We start from the raw sequence: 20,516 nt of genomic DNA, 5'->3' as shown, positions 1-20,516 counted from the left end.
GGGTCGCTCCCACAGGCGCTGTGTCTTCATTGGGATCGGTTTGAACTTTATATGAGTTATGGCTGAACAATTTGGGGGGGGGAATGTAATTGCAATTTTTCTGCCAGATATTGCGATTATGAATCGATTTGCGGTTTATTTATTTTTTTCATTTCGTTTAGCTACAGTTCAATATTTACTGTGTAACAGATACAACATGTCATGGAGCATTATAACATGAAACCCCATCAAAACTGCTCTATATTTCTTTTGCAAGGATGAGATCATGGATATGAAATTCCAGTAATAAGTAGGCATGTGCCGCTATAAGATTCTGCCGGTATGATAACCTTCAGCAAAAATGTCATGGTGTCACAGTATTTGCGGTATTGCAATTACAGCTTTAAAATGTATTATTTTGAAATATCTGGGTACTTCCATTCAAACACAATGTATTTTATTTTTTAACACTGCACACTGGCAAGGAGAGGGATTTCTAAACTGCACTTTCTGTCCTTGACGACTCATAAAAAAAAACAGCTGTACCTTAGGGACACTATAACGGAAAATTTAGTGGTTTTGAAACCTTGTCCTGTCAAATTAAAGGCGGAAAAGCCCAAAAATCTACGCAGGCCTTCTTCAGGGTGACTAACCAGAAGTCTTCCCTGAAATTAGTTTGAGTGATCTGATATCGATTAATAAAATCCCCAAATTGATCCTTTTAATATAAGCCTTTTCACCAGGGATGTGGTGAATTGAGCCCCTTTATATTTTTATAATGCATTAACCTGGTACATTATAAAAAATATTTGAGGGTTGCATCTTGCTTGTATATGTATGCTTACTAGGACTAGATGTTAGAATCCCTTGATATTCCGCACCAGCGCTGTTGTTGGAGATGTCCTCTTGGGTGGGGTTGGATTGGGGGATGACCGCCTGGTGCCTCCAATACGACACATCATCAGTTGTGCACCCCGGCCTCATTGGTTGTTTAACATTTGTACAGCAGAAGGTATCTGAGAGTCTTATACCCAAGCAAAATTGGTATTGGTACTAAAACTTCCCTAACCTAACTGATAATGAATCCAATCGGGACCTCGTGAATTGGAATCGATTCATGAAATCATTGGCAACACCCAGCCCTAGACAAGAGGTAGGTTGCGTAATGCATCATTTGGATTCCCGCTTGTTGATTCATTCGTTGGAGTCATTATTTGATTTTGGGTGTATTATACCTGATTTAAAAGCCTTCTCTCCACATGCAGTAAAAAGGCTCCATTACAACTGAAACCAGTATCTCATGGGTGCACGTGTTACTGTAGACTAATGTGTTTATCACAGCAGGTCGTCTGCTGCAGAGGAATCGATGCTTCATTACCAAACACTGACCTAACGCGCCACCGGAGGCTTAGCGCGTAGCGTAGCTTGTGTTTTGAAGTGGAAAGTGTTGCAGTCAGCTTCTCTGAATCCTCCTCCACCTCTCTGACAGTGCCTTTACTCATATATACAGGATGTTCGAAGGATTTCACTGCAAAGAGGAGAGTTTTTACGGGATGCACCCTTGACTGAATTGCCTTTTCGGAAATGGTGAACTTGTTTTTAATTTGTGTCTGTGTCAACGGACTTTCAGCTGGATCAGCTGGTGATTGATTCAGCCATGGAGAAGAGGGAAATGGAGCATAAACACGCAACCATCCAGCAGAGGGTGAGTTCCTATTTGTTGTAATACCAAATAGAAATTGGAATGAATTCTGCCAAAAAAATTGGCAGGGTCAGCTGCAGGTCTTGAAAGGCCGTAGTTTAGTTTCCTAAAAAAAAAAGGCCTTAGAAGGTCCTAAATTTGATTAAATTTCATTGACTGTTATAGGCAATTACATTAGTTATGAAAATGTTTTTGTATATGATTCTGTGCTGTACACCTACACCTATAAACTAAAAGGCAGATTGTTGCGACAGTGGATTGTGCTGCAGGAGTCTGTTCAATCCTTTTCAGCGACATCCGATCTGCAGCAGACACTGTCACTACTGCGGCAACAGTAACCAGGTTTGCTTTTAACAATGAAATTGTGTTAAAAAGGTCTTCAAAAGGATTTGATTTAAATTGGAGAATCCGGCAGTGAAACTGATATGGCTTCAGTATTTTCTTTCTCATAGGAAAACATGACCGAAAAAGTAGAGCAGGCTCTTCAGATGCAAAAAGAATTGTTTTACATATGCAAAAAGTAAAAGAAATGTGGAAAATAAGTTAACTTTTCAGGCATAGGGCCATTGACAGCACAACTTCAACTTGTAGGAAGCCTCTACTTTTTTTTGTCAGTGTGCAGGCTTTCTTTTTTACCTGTCACTTCTTTGATAACCTTGGATTCGAGAGTGCAAACCCTTTCAAGTTGGTTTGTCTTTGATATTTCCCTGCAAGAAAGGATTCAGATAGTTGGGCTGGTTTAAAGGTGCCGTAGGTAGGTATTGTGAAGATCCAGGACTTAGCCCAAAAAAAATGTGAACATCGACACCTTCCCCCCTTTCTGCTGAAGCCCAAAACGGTCTCCTAAGCCCCTCCCCCCACAAGGGAGAATGAATGTGTGTGCACGGCCCTGATTGGTGCATATGAACAGGGAGCAGTGGATTTTTGCAAATCGCACTACAGGCTGTAGGTGGTGCCAGAGGAGTCAGATTTTTTTTTTATTATTACCTGCTTCATGTAGTTCTACTGGAACATAGGGTCAGTTTCAGCAAATATGACAGAAAGTTAGTTTTATTAGTCTTACTTATCGGGCACCGTTTAAAGTTATACACACATACAGGTTTTTGACCCTGAAGAATCTTCCTTTTGTCTGTTGGGGTTCTGCCGGCTGATACTGAGCTGTTGTGAGACTCTAACAGGGGGAGAACGTGCTCACACATCTCACCTCTAAGATCCAGTCTGCCCAGTCTTGGCCCAGTGCATCTGTTGTGACTGGGGAGGGATTAGACCTGGGCTGCTGGGCTGAAGTGTTTGAATAATCCTTCTACCAAAGTCCAGGCATTGATTTAAGCATTAAATCAGGTGGAATTAAGTGTTTTTAAGAGAAATTAATCCCACTGTTGTCTGCTGTAGATGGTCAGCACATTAGCTGCAGTTTGTGCTGAGCCTCACTGTGCTCTTAGTCCAGTAAAGTGCTGACCGTATGGTTTGTTGAACATTTTTAGTGGCATGGCCCTATGGATGGAGTTTGTCTGTCACCGTTATGGTCTAGACTGAAATATCTTGAGAACTATCAGGGTTCAACGTTAAGTTTTTTTTTTTACCCTCCTGTTGTCCTCATTTCAAAACAAAATTCAACGAAATTGTCAAAAAAAAAGTAAGGTGGATGGTTCCCTACAACGCTCTTCACAAGTAAAATGAATGATCAGTTCACTACTTTGATTGAATTTTGGTGTTTTATTCAATTTTATAGCATTTGAAGAAAAAACATTTTAACAATGTTGGAGAAAAATTCACAAAAATGTCAGAAAAAGCTTCAAAAAACGTCTGTAAAAAGCTTCAAAAATGTCGTGAAAAAAGTCTTAAAAACTGACAAAAAGATCGAGAACAGCGACGACCAAAACGGTGAAAAAAAAGTTTTAATTTTAGATTTTGACCCAGAAAAAGAAAAAGTTGCACGGTCAACGGGAAGATAACACAAGGGTTAACCGGGCCAGTCAAGCAAGTGAAAAATAATTCTACTTGCCCGAAGTGAATTTTTTCTGGCCTCTATACACATAGTTTTTGTTTTGTTTTTATCAGTGGTTATCAAATAATGACAAAGACTCAAGTAAATTGTTATATTTGACCTGACCTGCCTCAGTGTCCAATTTATGTAAAAGAACCGGCGAGGGAGGGTTGTCGGCAGCTCGTAGCCGCCATGCAAGTGCGAGGCTGCTTGCTTTTATCGTGGCCCTCCAGCATTTGTTTTCTGAATGAAGACGTCCCTTTGAAAAATGACCCACTTTTATCCGCCTTAGACTCGAACTTGGGGCAAACTTCGCAAAACATTGTAGAGCAATGGAGAACTATAACGCAATTCATGATACGATGATGAAAAATGATTGCAACTTTGTGGGTTGTGTTATATCCATCGGGCAACCCTTATTGTTGAACCCTGACTATTAATTGGATTGATATGACATGTTGTACAGACATTCATGTTCCCCAGAGGATGATTCCTACTAACTATGACTTGTTTCTGCACAGCACCACCATCCCTCTACATTTGTCATTGTAGTGAAATATCTCAAATAATGGATGCATTCAAACAGGCTCTATGTCTACCATGTTGTCATTAAATAATTCAAAAAAGCCCTGTTTCCAGCGGGGCCGGCGTGTGGCTCCTCTGTAGCCCAGGATCAGTGACCATCTGTCAGACAGCTCCGCTCAGCGCTCTCCCTCCAGGCGCTGTGCTGTGGGTTGAGCCACGGGGATGGGCTGGGTCACATGTGGGGCCAGTTATTGATCTTTTTTTTTCTTTCTTTTTTTTGCCAGAGCTGTTAGACACTAAGCTTAATGCACCATCCGTCACCAAGGGACACACACTAGTCTGTAGTAGTAAATAAACAAGGTCAGGTCAGGGAGTTGAAACCACATTCAAATCTGCACATTTCAAATATTGTGGTAGTCAGTGTGGGATGTTCATTGCTGCAAGACGAGTAAGGAGGATATTCAGAGGTGCACTGACAAGATTATCATATAATCCTCACCTAAACTAGTCTGGTGTTTCTAACACTGTATTTTCTTTCCTTCTGCTCCTGTGTTCCTAACGCCACCATCTCCTCTCAGACCCTCATGCAGGTGAGTGCTCCTACTTTTGTTTTCCCATCTGAATTTTCATCTTTACTTGAAACACATCTTTGGTTTAGTGTGCGTGCGTGTGTGTGTGTGTGTGTGTGTATGTGTGCGCGCGCCCGTGCGTGAGGTGGAGGTGGGGGTACAGCACATTAACCCAAATTTGACCCGTTTTCAACGTTTTTTTATATCAGAAATATGGGTTTCTTTTAACCAAAATGCCCAAATAGAACATGGATGCATGGATGTCATTTCAAATAATTTCAAATTAATGATTACTTTCATTGAATGTTGGGTGTTTTATTCAATTTTTATAACATTTGAAAAACATGTTTAAATGGTTTAAAAACCGTATCGGGACTAAACTTTGACATAAACCAGTCTGTGATCCACTCAACATCCTTTGATCTTAACTATTAGTCAAAATAATTCATAATTTCTGCCTTTTTAACTCAAAAATTAGGTATAATGTCATATAAATTAGGTTTATTGACCATGAATTTAAAACAAAACATTGAAAAAAGGGGACAAAAACGTTTTAAAAAGTGTCAAAAGCATAAAAAAGAGCCAAAAGTGCTGAAAAAAAGCACCAAAAATTCAATTTCACTTTTGACCTGGATAGACAGCAAGTTCATGGTCGAAGGGAAGACAACACAAGGGTTAACTTGAAGTTTTCTTGGCGCTGTACAGTAGCTGGACTCCGAAAGCCTGGAAGGCAGGCTGAAGTGCATCCTGACTCATTTCTACCAAACAATTAGAAACCCAGGACTTAGTTTGAATGGCCTGTATAGAAACGCTCAGTTACATCACCTATTGTCAGTGCTGGAAAGTTCCAGTACATTTACTCAAGGGCTGTACTCCTACAATATTCAGGTGCTTGTACTTTAGTTCATACTCCACTACATTTTGGAAGCAGATATTGTACTTTTTTTTTAACTCCACTACATTTATTTGACAGTTGATAGTTACAAGACTTAGATTCAGATTATTCAAACAAAATACAATTCAGCTAATGAATTGTTAGTATAGGATTGAGCCATTGTTTGAAATAACATATGTTCAAAATACCTCCGCTCTCTCCTACCTCTACTAACTGCAACATATGAATACATCAATCATTTTAATTCCAATCATTTAATATACATATTTTTCTGAGCCATTCTGTGTAATGAGTATAATATTTTGTACTTTAACGGCAGTACTTTTGTACTTTTATTTAGTAAGATTTTGATCGCAGGACTTTGACTTGTAACCAGTGTTGTCAAGACACTAACCGTCGAGTTCAAGTCCAAGTCCGAGTCACCAGAGAAGAGTACGGAGTATGTTTTCACTGTGGCACTGCTGCTTTTAATTCAGTACAAGATGTGAGCACTGCTTCCACCTCTGCCTATTGTGAAAGGGCACTTGCAGAGTCCTGAACTAGAAGGAATAGACTCTTATCATTCTGACTCAGAAACATTTGAAACGCAAAACATTGTAGCCCGTATTTTGTAATCTTTCTTCTCCGCTGCTTTTGAAAAGCGTGCCCTACTTTGTCTCTCTTTCTTTCAAAGAGAGATATTTCCCCCCATGTTTCTTTTCTTCCTCATCACGTCGAGCATGTGAAATAAGCCTTGTGTAAACTTACACCGGGGGGAAGGAGGGGCAGTCTTTACTCAGTGCAAGCAAAAGAAACCAGGAGAGCAGAAAGGGAGTTAAAGTGCTTCAACTGTCACTATTACTGGCTGCCAGCACCGTGCAGTGAAAAGCATCTAAATGCCAGAGCCATTCATTTTTAACGGCAGATTTAATGGAGGAGTCCTGTTCAAGGCAGTCTCAAGGCTCCTTCTGCTATTCTATATTTCTACGTTTACATCAGCAGCGCTACATGCTATATCAATTCATCTGCCTATTATTTTCTTGATTAATTTATTAATTCATTTATGTTGTCTGTAATTTCCAACGACCCAAAGGGATGTACTCAAGCTTCTGGGTTTATTCAGCCAACAGTCCCAAAGATATTCGGAGCACTGTCACGTAAGACAAAGAAAACTATGAAATTCTCCCATTTGAAAAAGCCGTAACCAGCTAGTGTTTGGCATTTTTGCGTGAGAAGTAACTACAGCGATTAATCAACTATCCAAATAGCTGGCCGATTCATTTTTTTTGTCGATCATCGCAGCTCAAATAAAATGATATCATAGTAGTCAGAAAAAAACTTCCCATGGAGTTCCTGGCTGTGGAAAAGCAAAAGCTGCCCCAGAAGTTGTTTGCTCTCTTTCGGTTTCGATATTCTCCTCCTTCAGGAGAGAAAGACGTGAGGTGCAGCGGTTGCTACAGTATGTAGACGATTAACACATTTATTCATAAACGCACGATGTATCAGCCCTGGGGCCTGAGGTAAACGTCACGTCTCGAGTGCTTTTTGAGTCTCCTCATTCTTAACATCCCTTTCGCACTCTAACCCAGCTCATTAGACCATATTTCCAGCTGAACATAGAGAGAACGGTCTAAGTCAAGTTTTCTTGCAATAGTGCTGTCGGGAACTGGAGCAGCCGGTGATCTGTGTGCACATTTGCTCCCGAGGAACGTTGTTGTGAATCTCATTTTGCAATTAGTTTGAGATGGGGGGTTTTTGTGGGTATTTCCTTCTCATTGGCACTATAAATCAATGACATACCCCTGTGGACCATTTATTGTCTCTCATGATCAATGTCTGGTATTTGAAAAGACTTTGTGTGGCTTGTGTACCTTTTGTAATGAAGTCGACCGGATTAGTTAATGACGGCTAAGCAGATGTCAGGCAGGTATGTTGGGCGAGAAGCTGTAAAGCCCATCTGTAACAGATGAACGCTTGTAGTGGTAAGGAGACACAGAAGAACCCTGCAGACAGGGCCGACCTCTAGCTCACCCAGGAGTAGGATTGGGCATCAAGAACCCATTCCTACTTGGAATCGTTTCGTTTTTGGAATAGTCTGGAAACGTTTCGAGGATTTGAAATCCGATCATCGCTTCCCAATTTAGGCTAATATGGGCAGGTTTTGGTTTCCGAAGCGGCCAGGCGCTTGTTGTGTTGCAGCCTTGGAGCACAGTAAGCAGCGCTCTAGTGTGGCTTTATTTTACATTGAAAAAGCCCGGTAAAACGGTCTCCTCTTGTTTGTAAAAAATAGGCATGTGACCCGTTTTAATTCCACCCCTCAAAGAATTAGAATCGAGAATGGATAAGAACCGGAATCGAAAGGAAGAATCGGAATTGGAATCAGAATTGTTAAAATCCAAACGATGCCCAACCCTACCCAGGAGTAGAGTGTGCGCCCCATGTAGGCTGAGACCTTCGTAGCAGCCCGGGTTCGAATCCGACCCGCAGCCCTTTGCTTCGTGTCGTCCCCCCTCTCTCTCTCCTCTTTCCTGTCTTTAAGCTGTCCTATCAATTAAAGGCCATAAAAGCCCAAAACAATAATCTTAAAAATAAAATAAAAACACACTCCACAACTCCACAGCATTGTGGAGTAAGGTCTGTCTACACAGCACATACATTCTGGGTTGTTTGCGCTTCTTTAAACCAATCACAATCGTCTTGGGCGTCGCCAAGCTCCGGACGCAGCGACTGTGGCTCTGCTAAATAAACTCGGAAAGGAACTGGTTTTGGTGGAACATTTGCACCCCACAAAAGAAAACGCCACATACAATATTAAAATAAGTTAACCGTCCAATCGGTACTAAAACGTCCCAGTTCTTTACAAATCGTTCTCCGAATGAACCAAGCAGGCCTGCCTTGTTGCACGATCACAATTTTCTTCCAAACACGCCATATTAGGCATGTAGCTTGCTAGCTTGAAGTTTGTTGTTTCCCGAAGAGAACGGAGTTAGACAGTGGCAACACACATCGCCGGAACATCAAGCGATTATCCTGGAAATAAATTGTCATCGATTCCGACTATGCAGAAGATAAACAAACAAATCACGGCAGACTGAGTAATCAGCGCCAACGACTGGGCTCACCATTTGGCGTTGGCGCTCTGCATCAATAGCCTGTAGGTGGACCTACATCCAGCAGCAGCAGCAGCAGCAGCAGGTTGATAAAGCATCAGGACGTTCCATCTGCATCACCCAGTGTTTCTGCTGCTTCACAGCAATTTGCTCACTTGCTTCCAAACATTTGGAAGTCTCTGTTTCCCAGCTCGTTCAATAATTCACTCGTGTTCGGTTGCTGCGTGTGACGTTGCATCCTTAAAAATAGATGCTCTTTGTTGTAGGCTAGAGAGATTGCAGAGTACCACCCAGTGCACGTCTTGTTTCAGTGTTGCCTCCCGTGTTTGTGGTGTTGTATTCAACAAAGAGACCCGTCTGACTGACAGCTGAAGGTAAGCTGCATCGACTTCCTACAGATCGGATAGTTGCGTCGCAGGGATTGCAGTTGTGAGTAGAGTGATAGTCACTAAATCAGAACAAAGTCATTCAGACAATATTATGAAAGAAAAGAAACAGGCGATACTAATAAAAGTTTGTGAGATGTGACAAAACAAGCACAGCGGTATGATGTGTTAGTCGTTTGATGTGTCACTTATTTGATAAAAAATGAAAAAGTTACTTTTATTATTTTTAATAAATCAAGCCCTGAGTAGTGTTGGTTTGGTAATCTGGGCAGCCTGCCAGATAGATTCCCTCTGGGTCAACAGAGGGACTGAAACTCCCACCTTCTTCAGAGAGGGAGGTGTGTTTAGGGAGCTGTAAAAACTGAAGCAGACACCAAAGTGCCAAAGCAGCCTGCTTGTCTTTGGGTCGAGAGCAGCTACTAGTACTGCGTAGTGTAGTCCACTGTTCTTCCACAGCGGCCCGCCGCGCATACATTGGCAGCTGTATGGTAATGAGTCCTAATCCTGAGGCTCACAGGGCGACAGGCAGGTGGCCGTAGCGGAGGGCACACATGTCAGCGCTGGAATGACGCACGGCGCCGCAGCGACACGATGCGTTAACCTCCGCTGTGAGAGAGTGAGGGCAGACATGCGTCTGCTCTGAGAGATCTGGTTTTCAGGAGTCTGCTTTTCTTTTTTGATTTGTGCCTTTTTTGGGGGGCTTTTCAATGTTGTTGGAACACACAAGACGTTTGAAAATGAAGATCCTCTGCCGTTGGGACCACAGTTCGGTGGGTTGATTTGCATTCCAATTTTATCTTTGTTATTTTAGTATATATTGTCATTTGCTTATCATAATATTCAACTTTATTTTAGGAGTGATTATCCCTGTTTCATTATCGTTGTCATGACTTTAGAGACCCGTCTAGGTGTTGTAAAGCAAGAGTAGTTGTGCTGCTGCAACTCACTGTTAAAGGCTTTCTATCACAACCTATGCACCCTCTTTATTTTTCTCTCTCTGACTCTCTGACTCCCTACCATTACTTTCACTTTGCACAGTCTCTCTCATTAAAATAGGAAAATGTGTGGAGTTCCCAGGTGTAATGCTCAGTGCAAAATGTTTCCATGTTTAAATAAGTGTTATGTAATGCACACTGGGCAGGAATGCAATGAAAATGCAATCGTGTGGACAAAAAGGTTGAATTCTTGCATATCTTGCGTATTATTGGACTAGAACAGCGAGCCGTTCTATTATTCAAACATGCAATAAGTAGTTAATGGTGTGCTGGGAGCTGCTGAGTTCACACACCCTGTTATGAAACCGGAGAGTGAATAAAGATCTTTATTTGGGTCACTCCTGCAGACATTTTCATATATTCTCGGGTACATTTTTTTTTTCTTTTGTTTTAATACCGATACATCTCTGCATTTTATGCATCCAGCCTCAATTGAGTCCGGGAAGACAGGAGTCTGGTTTATTCTCAGGGCTGCATGCATGTGATGTTGTAATTCAGTTTTGGATAAGTTAATGTTCTGTCCCTGCTACATATTATATTACCTCTAAAATGTAGCTAATTAGTAGTCTCAGGACATTCTGTGTCATACTTTCCTCCCTTCGCATTAAACATGCATGATGTTTTTGCACTTCCTAAAAACCTTTTAATCAGAAAAATCTGAATCAGAAAAGGGTTCATTGCCAAGTAAGTAACACTTAACAAGGGATTTGTGTTGGCGGACGGTACATACATAAACATACATATTGAGCATTGATATGAAATAAACACAAATAAATACAGAAATAAGTATGTACAAAATAGCTGTTTAACATAAGAAAAAAAGAGTCTGAATGGTTTAGTGCAGAATGTGCAAAAATCTATAGTATGGGCAGGTGTATAGTCCAGGATGTAGGTTGGTGCAAAGAATTAGGAATGACTCTACACTAACCCCTAAGTACACATTTACCACTATCTGTTGTTGAGCATTAAAGGGCTATGTGTCATGTTTTAAGTCATGAAAAGGTTGTAGGCTAATTTCAATTGAGTCACACTCTGCTTATGTAATAATTTGCGTCACACTCGCATCTGTTGAGTTACGAAATGCCCCAGTGTGCCAGGCGGAAAGATGGCATGCATACATGGACTAACACGTGATAGTTTCTGCATGATTGCACAGTGTACAGTATGATGATTTGGTTGGTTAATGGACTGTATTTACAGTACAGTGCACATTGAATGCTACTGGTATTCCAGGAACAGCACGCATGCGACCTCTTGTCTACAAAAAAAGGTTGTGTTTTTTTCTTCTGTTGTCAACCTTTTTGTATGAAAAGCCAGGGTTCATTTGGGGTCTTAAGTCTCTCTTTGTCTTCTCTTTCAGGACTTTTCGTATGACGACTCTAAGGTGGAGTTCAACGTGGATGCTCCTAATGGTGTGGTGATGGAGGGCTACTTGTTCAAGAGGGCCAGCAATGCCTTTAAGACCTGGAACAGGTAGCTAAGATGTTAAAAAACATGTTTTATATACTGTAATATAACACATTAGTATACACAGTGAACTGATGGGAAAACACTTATCACAGAAGTTGTATTAATTTACAACTTTAGAGGGATTTACTCATTTTTTATATATATATATATATATATATGCCAGCGTATAGAATAGTATATAAATATAATTTTACAATATACAAGTAACAGACTGCAATATAATAGACTGGATGGTTACTGTGCATGCTATTTCCTCAGTTTGTCATTCGTTTTTGGCAGATTTGTCAGCCTATTTGTGTCCCTCTGTGGCAGATTCGGGAGGTTAGTGAAGCTGGGATGTTAACCAATGTAATAAATGAATCTCACATGGTCACGATGTTGAATTGCCAAGAGCGAAACCCGTTTCACTCAACGCTTGTGATTCACCTTTGCGCGCTGCCGCTGACCCTTACAGATTGGAAGGATATCCGTCTAAAATAAGTTATTTATCTCTCTCTCTCTCTCTCTCTCTCTCTCTCTCTCTCTCTCTCTCTCTCTAGACGGTGGTTCTCCATACAGAACAGTCAGCTGGTCTATCAGAAGAAGCTCAAGGCAAGTCCATATAGCTAGTAGTGATCATCTTTCCTGGGGGTTAAGTGGGCTCTAAGAGGTTGAGTAACGTGTGTACGTTCAAAAGTTCTTTAAGTCATGCAACCGAAAACTCAGATTGGACATCATCTTTCCCGGGGGTTAAAGTGGGCTCTGAGAGGTTGAGTGCAACTTTAATGGAGAGGGGACATTGAATGTCTTTTAACGTTATAGTAATCTTCACTGAAATCCATCATCACTAACCCGACTGCGTCTTCGTGAGTCAAGAGATCTCTGCTGATATCTGAATACTTAATCTGGAGCCACCTTAGGTCTTTTTTCTCTAAGCAGAGGAATGATGCAGTAGGTTGTTTGTGTGTTAGCAGGATTCTCTGACGGTGGTGGTGGAGGACCTCCGGCTGTGCTCTGTTAAACCGTGTGAGGACATCGAGAGGAGGTTCTGCTTCGAGGTCGTCTCCCCCTCTAAGTAAGACTTAGCTGTCGGATGGATCGACATGCAATGTGGTTAATAGTGTCATGTTCCCCAGAGGGTGCGTTTTCGTCTGGGGCCATCATCAGATCAAAGTTTTGAACTTGTCTGGTTTTTGACCAAATACCCATCACACTCAGCTGTACTTTGTGTTAAGCGCTAGTTATCATAGCTCTAAGATGGTGAAAACGGCACACATTATACCTGCTAAACATCAGCATGTTGGCATTCTAACGTTAGCATTTAGCTCAAATCTACAATGTGCCTGAGTACAGCCTCACAAGGGATCATCCCTACGTTTCCAGGGTCCTAAGTTCTTGATACAAACATTACATTAACATTAACATTGTCAGAGATTGGTGAGTTCAAATGGACCTTTTTCACAGCAGACATTTGAAATTGATAACCTTAACAATGGCTCAATTCCATCAAGTGTCCCAGTAAGCTATTTCAGTGAGTCAGCACGCACAATACCAGGGTCTCTCCGAAGTGGAATGCAGCCATCATTAATGGTTTTGAATTCACCTGTGCTTTTCCTACTATGACATGTCAACATGTCTGCCGTGAAAAAGGTCTATTGCAAAAAAAAAAACAAGAACAAGGGAAATGGACGATAATAATCTGTTCAGCCACTGTGGAGTATAACATCAGTTGGCTTTCAGCTGTAGGTGGGTAATTTCAACATCTTGTCCCAGGGAAACATACATTGAACGTTCGACCAAGGGCAAAAACATTGCTGAGGATATAAAACCCTTGAAAGGCCCGTTAATGTGTCATAATAGGAGGATATTGAGCTGGGGAGCAAAGGATCCTGGGAACATATATACGCTCCCCCCTCACATTGCTGCTTGTATGCTTGTGGACTCTTTATTTTTCTTTCATCATACAAGCACAGTTCTATATGTGAAACTACGGTTGTAAGTCCGTGACTAACGGTTGTAGTCATTTTATTGTCGCTCTTAAAGAATTGGCAATACATCTGAATATGTGTGAAACCTGTGAATATACTGTATATGCAGAAGAAAACTTTTCTCCTTTTTACGTACAGTGTTTGTTTCACACTAGATTATGCAGATCTGTACAGGAGGAGCATGATTCATGATGGTTATGCCACTTTGATTGTCTGATTTTACAGGAGCTGTATGCTTCAGGCTGAGTCTGAGAAGCTAAGGCAGGCGTGGATTCAGGCAGTTCAAGCTAGCATTGCCTCGGCCTACAGAGAGAGCCCAGACACCTACTATATAGAGGTATGCCCCAGGTCATGGTTCTTGTCTTTTCCTAGTCATAGTTAATATTTAATAATAAGCTATTGCACTGTTCAATCCCTGCACTGTTCACTTTTTGCACTACCACCATTGCACACACTCTACCATAGCACCTTATATATTTTATTGTTATTTATTGTGTGTTAGTTGTGTTATGGTTGTCTAAGCTACTGGATGCCTAAAATTTCCCTCGGGATGAATAAAGTATCTATCTATCTATCTATCTATCTATCTATCTATCTATCTATCTATCTATAAAGCACATACAGTTAAAATGTTAAAAAGCTTGTTTGTTTATAACATTTGTATTGCATTGGTGCAGTGTTGGAAAGTAAAGTACACCAATCAAGTGCTGTACTTAAAGGGGCTGTACTCAATATAAAAAAAAAAGGTCTGGGATTGCCTCCACACAGCTCTCACAGACCGTTCCCCCAAATCGTCAAATACCGACGCTTTGTGATGGCCATCTGCGTCTGATACCGACGCTCAAGGCACTCACATGCACTAACACGTGCGCACGGCCAGACCGGCTATCAAAACACAGAGCAGAAGAAGTTAATGTGACTTCATTCTCTGCTCAGGACGCCATTACTCCACTATATCTTTAAATAGCAAATATTAGTTTGAATGTCGAGTACAGCCCTCTTTATGTATAATTATGAGGTACTTTATGTAAATATTTTTTGACAATTTTGTGCAATAATCTATTAGTTGCATGTGTAATATCTGACATTGTTGTAGCCTGACATGTTTCAGCCACTTGTTCACTGCTGCTGCTGCTTATGTTCACACTGTATTTATGTTCAATAGCATATGTATAATCCATTGTATAACAAAAACATATTTTTAAACCTTTGAACTTATCTTCACTTATCATTACTTTACTTTACTTTTTATTTATTGCACTTTAGCTGTTATTTTAAACACTTTTTTTTCTTACTCTTATTTTGACTTAAATTTGAGTGTGAGCAACGGCAATTTAACAATATCCCTGAGGGGATAAATGACGTACTCTAGCTAGCCTGGCTCTGTCCAACGGTGAAAAGAAAATCTGGCAGCACGTCTAAAGCTCACTAATTGACATGTCATATCTCATTTGTTTAATACGTACAAAGAACAAATAACAATGACAATTTTGTGGTCTTAAAAATTATGCAGGGCTTTTATTTTTAATAGATTATTTTGAATAGGGTGGTACTGATATGGCATTTTTGAAATCCTAATGAATGACTTATTGTGCGTGTTTATGTCTAGCATTTGGACCGAACCGCCTCTCCGTCCACCAGCAGCATCGATTCGGCCAGTGAGCCGCGGGAGCGCAGCGGGCGCGGGGAGAGCATCCTGCAGCGGATCCAGTGCCTGCCGGGGAACCAGCAGTGCTGCGACTGCGGCCAGGCCGACCCGCGCTGGGCCTCCATCAACCTGGGCATCCTGCTGTGTATCGAGTGCTCCGGCATCCACAGGTTAGAGTCCAAGAAAAAATATTTGTCTCTTTCAGATGACTATAAAACACATCCAACAGAATGAGCTACCCCTACTTTGAACTATATGTATAGAGGAGGTAGGCCATTCTGATAGATATTTACCACCTGACAGAATGAGGCCACACATTCAGTCCTTTAGCTATCAAACATACGTACATAAATGTGCACAGTGAAGCTCCAACATTAAAGTAAAGTAACAATTAACAAAACCAGAGTGGAGGGTGGACTTTAAGGAAAAGATCGGAATACTTCTTCCACCACTGGCAATGTTGCTGTGTGGCTACTGGCACTGAAGACAGGAAGTGGTGCCAACTGTCTCTTACAGGGTGCTGTTAAAGGCAGAGAGGACGTTCTGACTCACACACACACACACAGACACACACTGGTGGAATGTAACCAGGTGCATTTACTCAAGTACAAATTGTACAAAAGGTACTTTTCATGCCACTTTCTACTTCTACTCCACTACATTTCAGAGAGAAATATTGTACTTTTTACTCCACTACATTCATCTGGCAGCTTTAGTTACCAGTTACTTAACAAATTAGGAGTTTTGCACACAAAAAACATGTAGTATTATAATACAATGTTTTATTTAAACTACCCAACAATATAACGGCCTACAAGTCCAGCTGAAATAACAGTTTGGATTGTTTCCAGTTTCTAAAATGTGAGGGTATTTCTGCATTGAGTACTCTTACTTTTAATGCTTTAAGTACATTTTCCTGATGATACTTACATACTTTTACTCATGTAGCATTTTCAATGCAGGGCCTTTACTTGTAGCAGAGTATTTCTACAGTTTGATATTATTACTGTTACTTAAGTAAAGGATCTGAATACTTCTTCCACCACTGCACACACACACACACACACACACACACACACACACACACACACACACATACACACATACACACACTTCACAAGGGATCAAAGTGTGGTACATTGCTTATTGAATCAGGCTTTGATTGAGAGTTTTCATTGAGGGAGGTGAAGTGAGAAGATGAAGAAGCTGAGACACACACAGCGAAGCCACTGAACGGTTTAATTCAGTGTCAGATCCCGGTGAACGTCCTCATCCAAATGTCATGTTCTGTTTCGACACACTCATCAAGCTCCAGGTTTAAAAAAAAAAAAAAAAAAAATATCCCGGACTTTGTGGGTGTTATTTTGAAGTTGCATTTATCCCAAACCCCATCCCTGTGTGTTTCCACCTATTGAATATTCATGTTCCCTTTCGGAGCTCGTCCTCTCACAGTGAGATCACACATCTTGTTTCAATGCAGGGGCAACAAAGAGGAGCAACACATTATCGGTGTGTAGTTTTTTTTCCCCCTAGTGTGCCACTGTTGCCTGGATACCAGACAGCTTCATCGGTGGAACGTAGCGATTTGCATGACATTAGGAGCAGCTCTTCTCATTTCCCCTCAGGATAAAACTCTTGGGATGTTCCATCCGTGCAGAAATACAGACCAGGTCACCTACAGTACAACACCTTAGTGTATGAAAGAAAACTCCTCTCGTTTCCTGATGGCCACCATCTGTTCCGCCTTCTAGTCAATTCAATTCAGTTGTATCTAATAGTGTTAAATCAGAACAGGAGTTATCTCAGGACCCTTTACAGATAGAGTAGGTCTAGACCAGAGATCTTCAACAGGGGGTCCGGGTCCCCTAGGGGGGTCCTCAATGTTACTGCAATCATTGTTTTTTAGTAGAGAAAAATACTTCGCACATCTACTGTATAACGTGAGACAGGTGCGTCGGAGAGGGCGATAAGTAAGTCAGAAGTTCCAGAGAAACTTCCCGCACACGGTCTAACTTTCAAAAAATAAATTTAACAGCAACGTTTCGGTATTAGACCATTATCAGGCAGAATGAATGAAGGGAGTTTATTTGCAGCTTTTGAATAAAAATAAAAAACTAAAAATGTCTTAAAGGACAAACCGTCATGACCAGTCGAGCGACGAACGCCGTGCAACCAGTAACCAGAAATGTAGCTCAAGCACGGCGTTTGTCGTTCGACTGCTCCGTCTCTCTCTCTCTCTCATAAGGGGTCCTCGACTTAAAAAATGTTGAAGACCCCTGGTCTAGACCACACACTATAATTAACAGAGACCCAACAATTCCTCCCCAAGAACAAGCATTTGGTGGGACAGTGGCGAGGAAAACTTTGTTTTAGGGAGAAACCTCAGACAAACCCAGGTGACAGCTGTCCTACCAGTTAAAGGCATTAAAGCCCAAAAACTAATCTTTAAAATAAAAAACAAAAAATCTGGTTCATTGATAAGAAGTTGAAGATGCAAGTCCTGTGTATAAAAAAAACAAAACAAAAAAAACTTTTGTGCTTCGAAGTTTAACTGACTCCCAAGGTGCATTTCGGCAGGAAACATCCAGTCACAGAGCTTTGATTTCTGGGTCACTTTTTGGATAATTTACAGAGACCCAACAATTCCTCCCCAAGAACAAGCATTTGGTGGGACAGTGGCGAGGAAAAACTTCCTTTAAACAGGCAGAGACATCGGACAGACCCAGGCTCTTGGGGGGTGGCCGTCTGCTCCTGCCGGCTGGGACACAGAGACACCGGGGCAAAAATACGATTTCATAATACTCATAGCACTGTGCATCATGCCAGCACACTGACAATTATAGTAACAATAAAGATAATGGAACGATGACTAGAAAAATATACGGTCCCAACAAAGTACAATTATTTCACCTTCACCTCGAAATGGACATAAAGACGGCATATTTCTTTAAAGACGGCATATGTCTTTACTTAAAATGTCTTTTTTTTTGTTGCAGGAGTCTCGGAGTTCACTGTTCGAAGGTTCGCTCACTCACGCTAGACTCATGGGAACCAGAATTATTGAAGGTACGGTTTGTCTCAGCACTGTCCTTATTTGAATATGAAGCTAACAGCCAGGAGACGGTTAGCCTAGCCTAGCCTAGCATACAGACTGGAAGCAGTGTGAAACCGCTATCCTGGCTCTGTAGAAAAGAAAATCATATCTTTTTTGTCTCTGCTTTGTAGTTGATGTGTGAGCTTGGAAACAGTGTCATCAACCACATCTATGAAGGCTCATACCAAGAACAAGGTCTAAAGAAACCATTACCGTCCAGTTCAAGGTAGGAGTTCTTTAAATATAGCATTGAAATCTGTTACTATTGAGCACTACAAGTCTCTCATGGGTCGCGTGGTCCGTTGCAGGCAGGAGAAGGAGGCTTGGATCAAAGCGAAGTACGTCGAGAAGAAGTTCCTGAAGAAGCTGGGCTCCACAGAGATCCTCATCAACGGAGAGAGGAAGTCCGAGCGGCGGTGGAGCGTGAAGAAGTGTCGGAGACACAACAGTGCCACCATGGTACCCAAAACACGGCGAAGATACCGACAAGAGCCTGGCAGCACCTCGCCGTCCACCCTCTCCTCAGGTACTGGACTCGTGTCTGTTAGGAATGGAGCTTTCTAGTGTTGTGCTTCATTTGTTTTTTTTATTTAAGATGGATTTCAACTTTGCAACAAAAAGGCCTTAAAAGTATTGAATTTTGTTTATAGTGGTCTTAAGTTCTTTCTTGACCTTTCGTAGGATTCAATTATTTCCCTTTAATGTCATGAATAAATATTTTGCGTGGGTAACGTTTCAATTGACTTTATTTTGTACATTTAGTTTCATAGCCTAGAGCTCTACATGCGACAAATATTTTATTTATTTTATGTTGTACAAACGCACTTCACAAAAATGTTTTATTAAATTACTTGGTAAATACTTATTTGTCTCTGGTTTAAAATCCATATTGATCTGGCGGGGTTGGCTCAGTGGGTAGAGCAGGCACACATATATTTAGAGGTTTATGCCACGACGCAGAGGTCCAGGGTTCAACTCCAAACTGCGACGATTTCCTGCATGTCTTCCCCCTCTCTCTCTCTCCCCTGTCCTGTCCATTAAAGATAAAAAATTATCTTAAAAAAATCCATATTGATTTTCAATTATATGGCAGTGAAGTATGCATTTAATTGCATCCAAGTTGTTTTTTTTGGTCTTAAAAAATCCTAAAATGAGCTGGGGAAATCCTGGGGGGTACCCTGCTCTAATGTATTTCCATTATATTCAAGTCACAGCCCTAATCGCCTGGTTTTCCTAGCCAGAAATGCCAAACTGTATCCTCATCCTTGCTTAAATGTTTACAACAATAACCAAATTTAAAATTAATTTGGTTTTTTTACTGATTGTACTCTATTGTACAGTGAGGTACAATAGAGTTGAATGGGCGGTTGCGGAGCTAGAGACTTGAAGCAAAGATACTGCATGCGGAGAATGGGACAGGTGCATGGAAGTGTTCTAACATCAACAGAAAGTTAGATATTGTAGTTTGCTCCTGCTGACTTGGCCGGTTTTCAACACGGCCAGCAGTTGGAGCTGCAGCAGAGGCTGTGGCACACATCTCACGGAGCCAATGAAGTGCTTGTTTGCCACAAATTCACAAATTGTATTCCTTCTCTGAGTCATAACTTGGTCAAATCTGAACACACATGATACACATACATCATTGTCCCCCATATCCATCATGAGTCTATAAATCCGCTTGGAAATCAAAGGGAAAAGGTGCTCCTAGTAACTCGAGAACTTAACTGAGAATCATCACATTTTAAGTTTTCTTAAGTATCACAGTGATCCAGTGATTGTTGTCTGTACAGCCATGAGTACATTACAAACAGGATCTATTAATAGCTAATTCGGCATACTTTTAATTGTGCCAAATATGACAAAACAACCTTCTAGTTAGGTAAATTAGAGGCTTAACGCTATGTCTTGAATGTAACGTTGATACAGGAGAGGCACAAACTGGGGGCTAGGCGTGTATACAGTAATGGTCCAAATAATTGATGTAGTCCGTTATATTAGACAACAGATTTTCTTTGGTGTTCTGACTAGTTCCTTGTGTTTGTCTCACAGCAGCTGCTAAGTTCAGACGAGACTCCCTGTTTTGTCCTGATGAGCTGGACTCTCTCTTCTCCTACTTTGACACAGGATCTGGGCCTCGAAGTAAGCCACTCACTATTTTTTTGACAGTCTGCTCCAAAAACAATGGCAGTGTAATGTACAAGGTACTCATG

The 20,516-nt window shown here is 41.2% G+C and overlaps 1 protein-coding gene across 4 annotated transcripts in view; it reads left to right on the top strand.

Annotated features, from left to right (window-relative positions):
• The window catches only part of LOC120558654 (arf-GAP with coiled-coil, ANK repeat and PH domain-containing protein 3-like), a 94,332-nt gene that overhangs the window by 59,112 nt on the left and 14,704 nt on the right, over positions 1-20,516 (top strand). For 2 of the 4 annotated variants that reach the window (XM_039799744.1, XM_039799742.1), the window contains exons 9-19: positions 1,610-1,684; positions 4,772-4,783; positions 11,488-11,600; positions 12,137-12,188; positions 12,551-12,651; positions 13,790-13,901; positions 15,174-15,382; positions 18,209-18,278; positions 18,438-18,532; positions 18,615-18,832; positions 20,359-20,445. In XM_039799744.1, the coding sequence (XP_039655678.1) occupies positions 1,610-1,684; positions 4,772-4,783; positions 11,488-11,600; positions 12,137-12,188; positions 12,551-12,651; positions 13,790-13,901; positions 15,174-15,382; positions 18,209-18,278; positions 18,438-18,532; positions 18,615-18,832; positions 20,359-20,445 (1,144 nt within the window). Of the gene's footprint in view, positions 1-1,609; positions 1,685-4,771; positions 4,784-11,487; positions 11,601-12,136; positions 12,189-12,550; positions 12,652-13,789; positions 13,902-15,173; positions 15,383-18,208; positions 18,279-18,437; positions 18,533-18,614; positions 18,833-20,355; positions 20,446-20,516 lie in introns of all 4 variants that reach the window. The other 2 variants (XM_039799743.1, XM_039799741.1) reach the window with 1 other exon arrangement.

This window comes from Perca fluviatilis, chromosome 5 (assembly GCF_010015445.1).
Source record: "Perca fluviatilis chromosome 5, GENO_Pfluv_1.0, whole genome shotgun sequence".
NCBI classification, from domain to species: Eukaryota; Metazoa; Chordata; class Actinopteri; order Perciformes; family Percidae; genus Perca; species Perca fluviatilis.
Note: the sequence above shows the minus strand (reverse complement) of the source record. Positions and strands in the feature narration are given on the sequence as shown.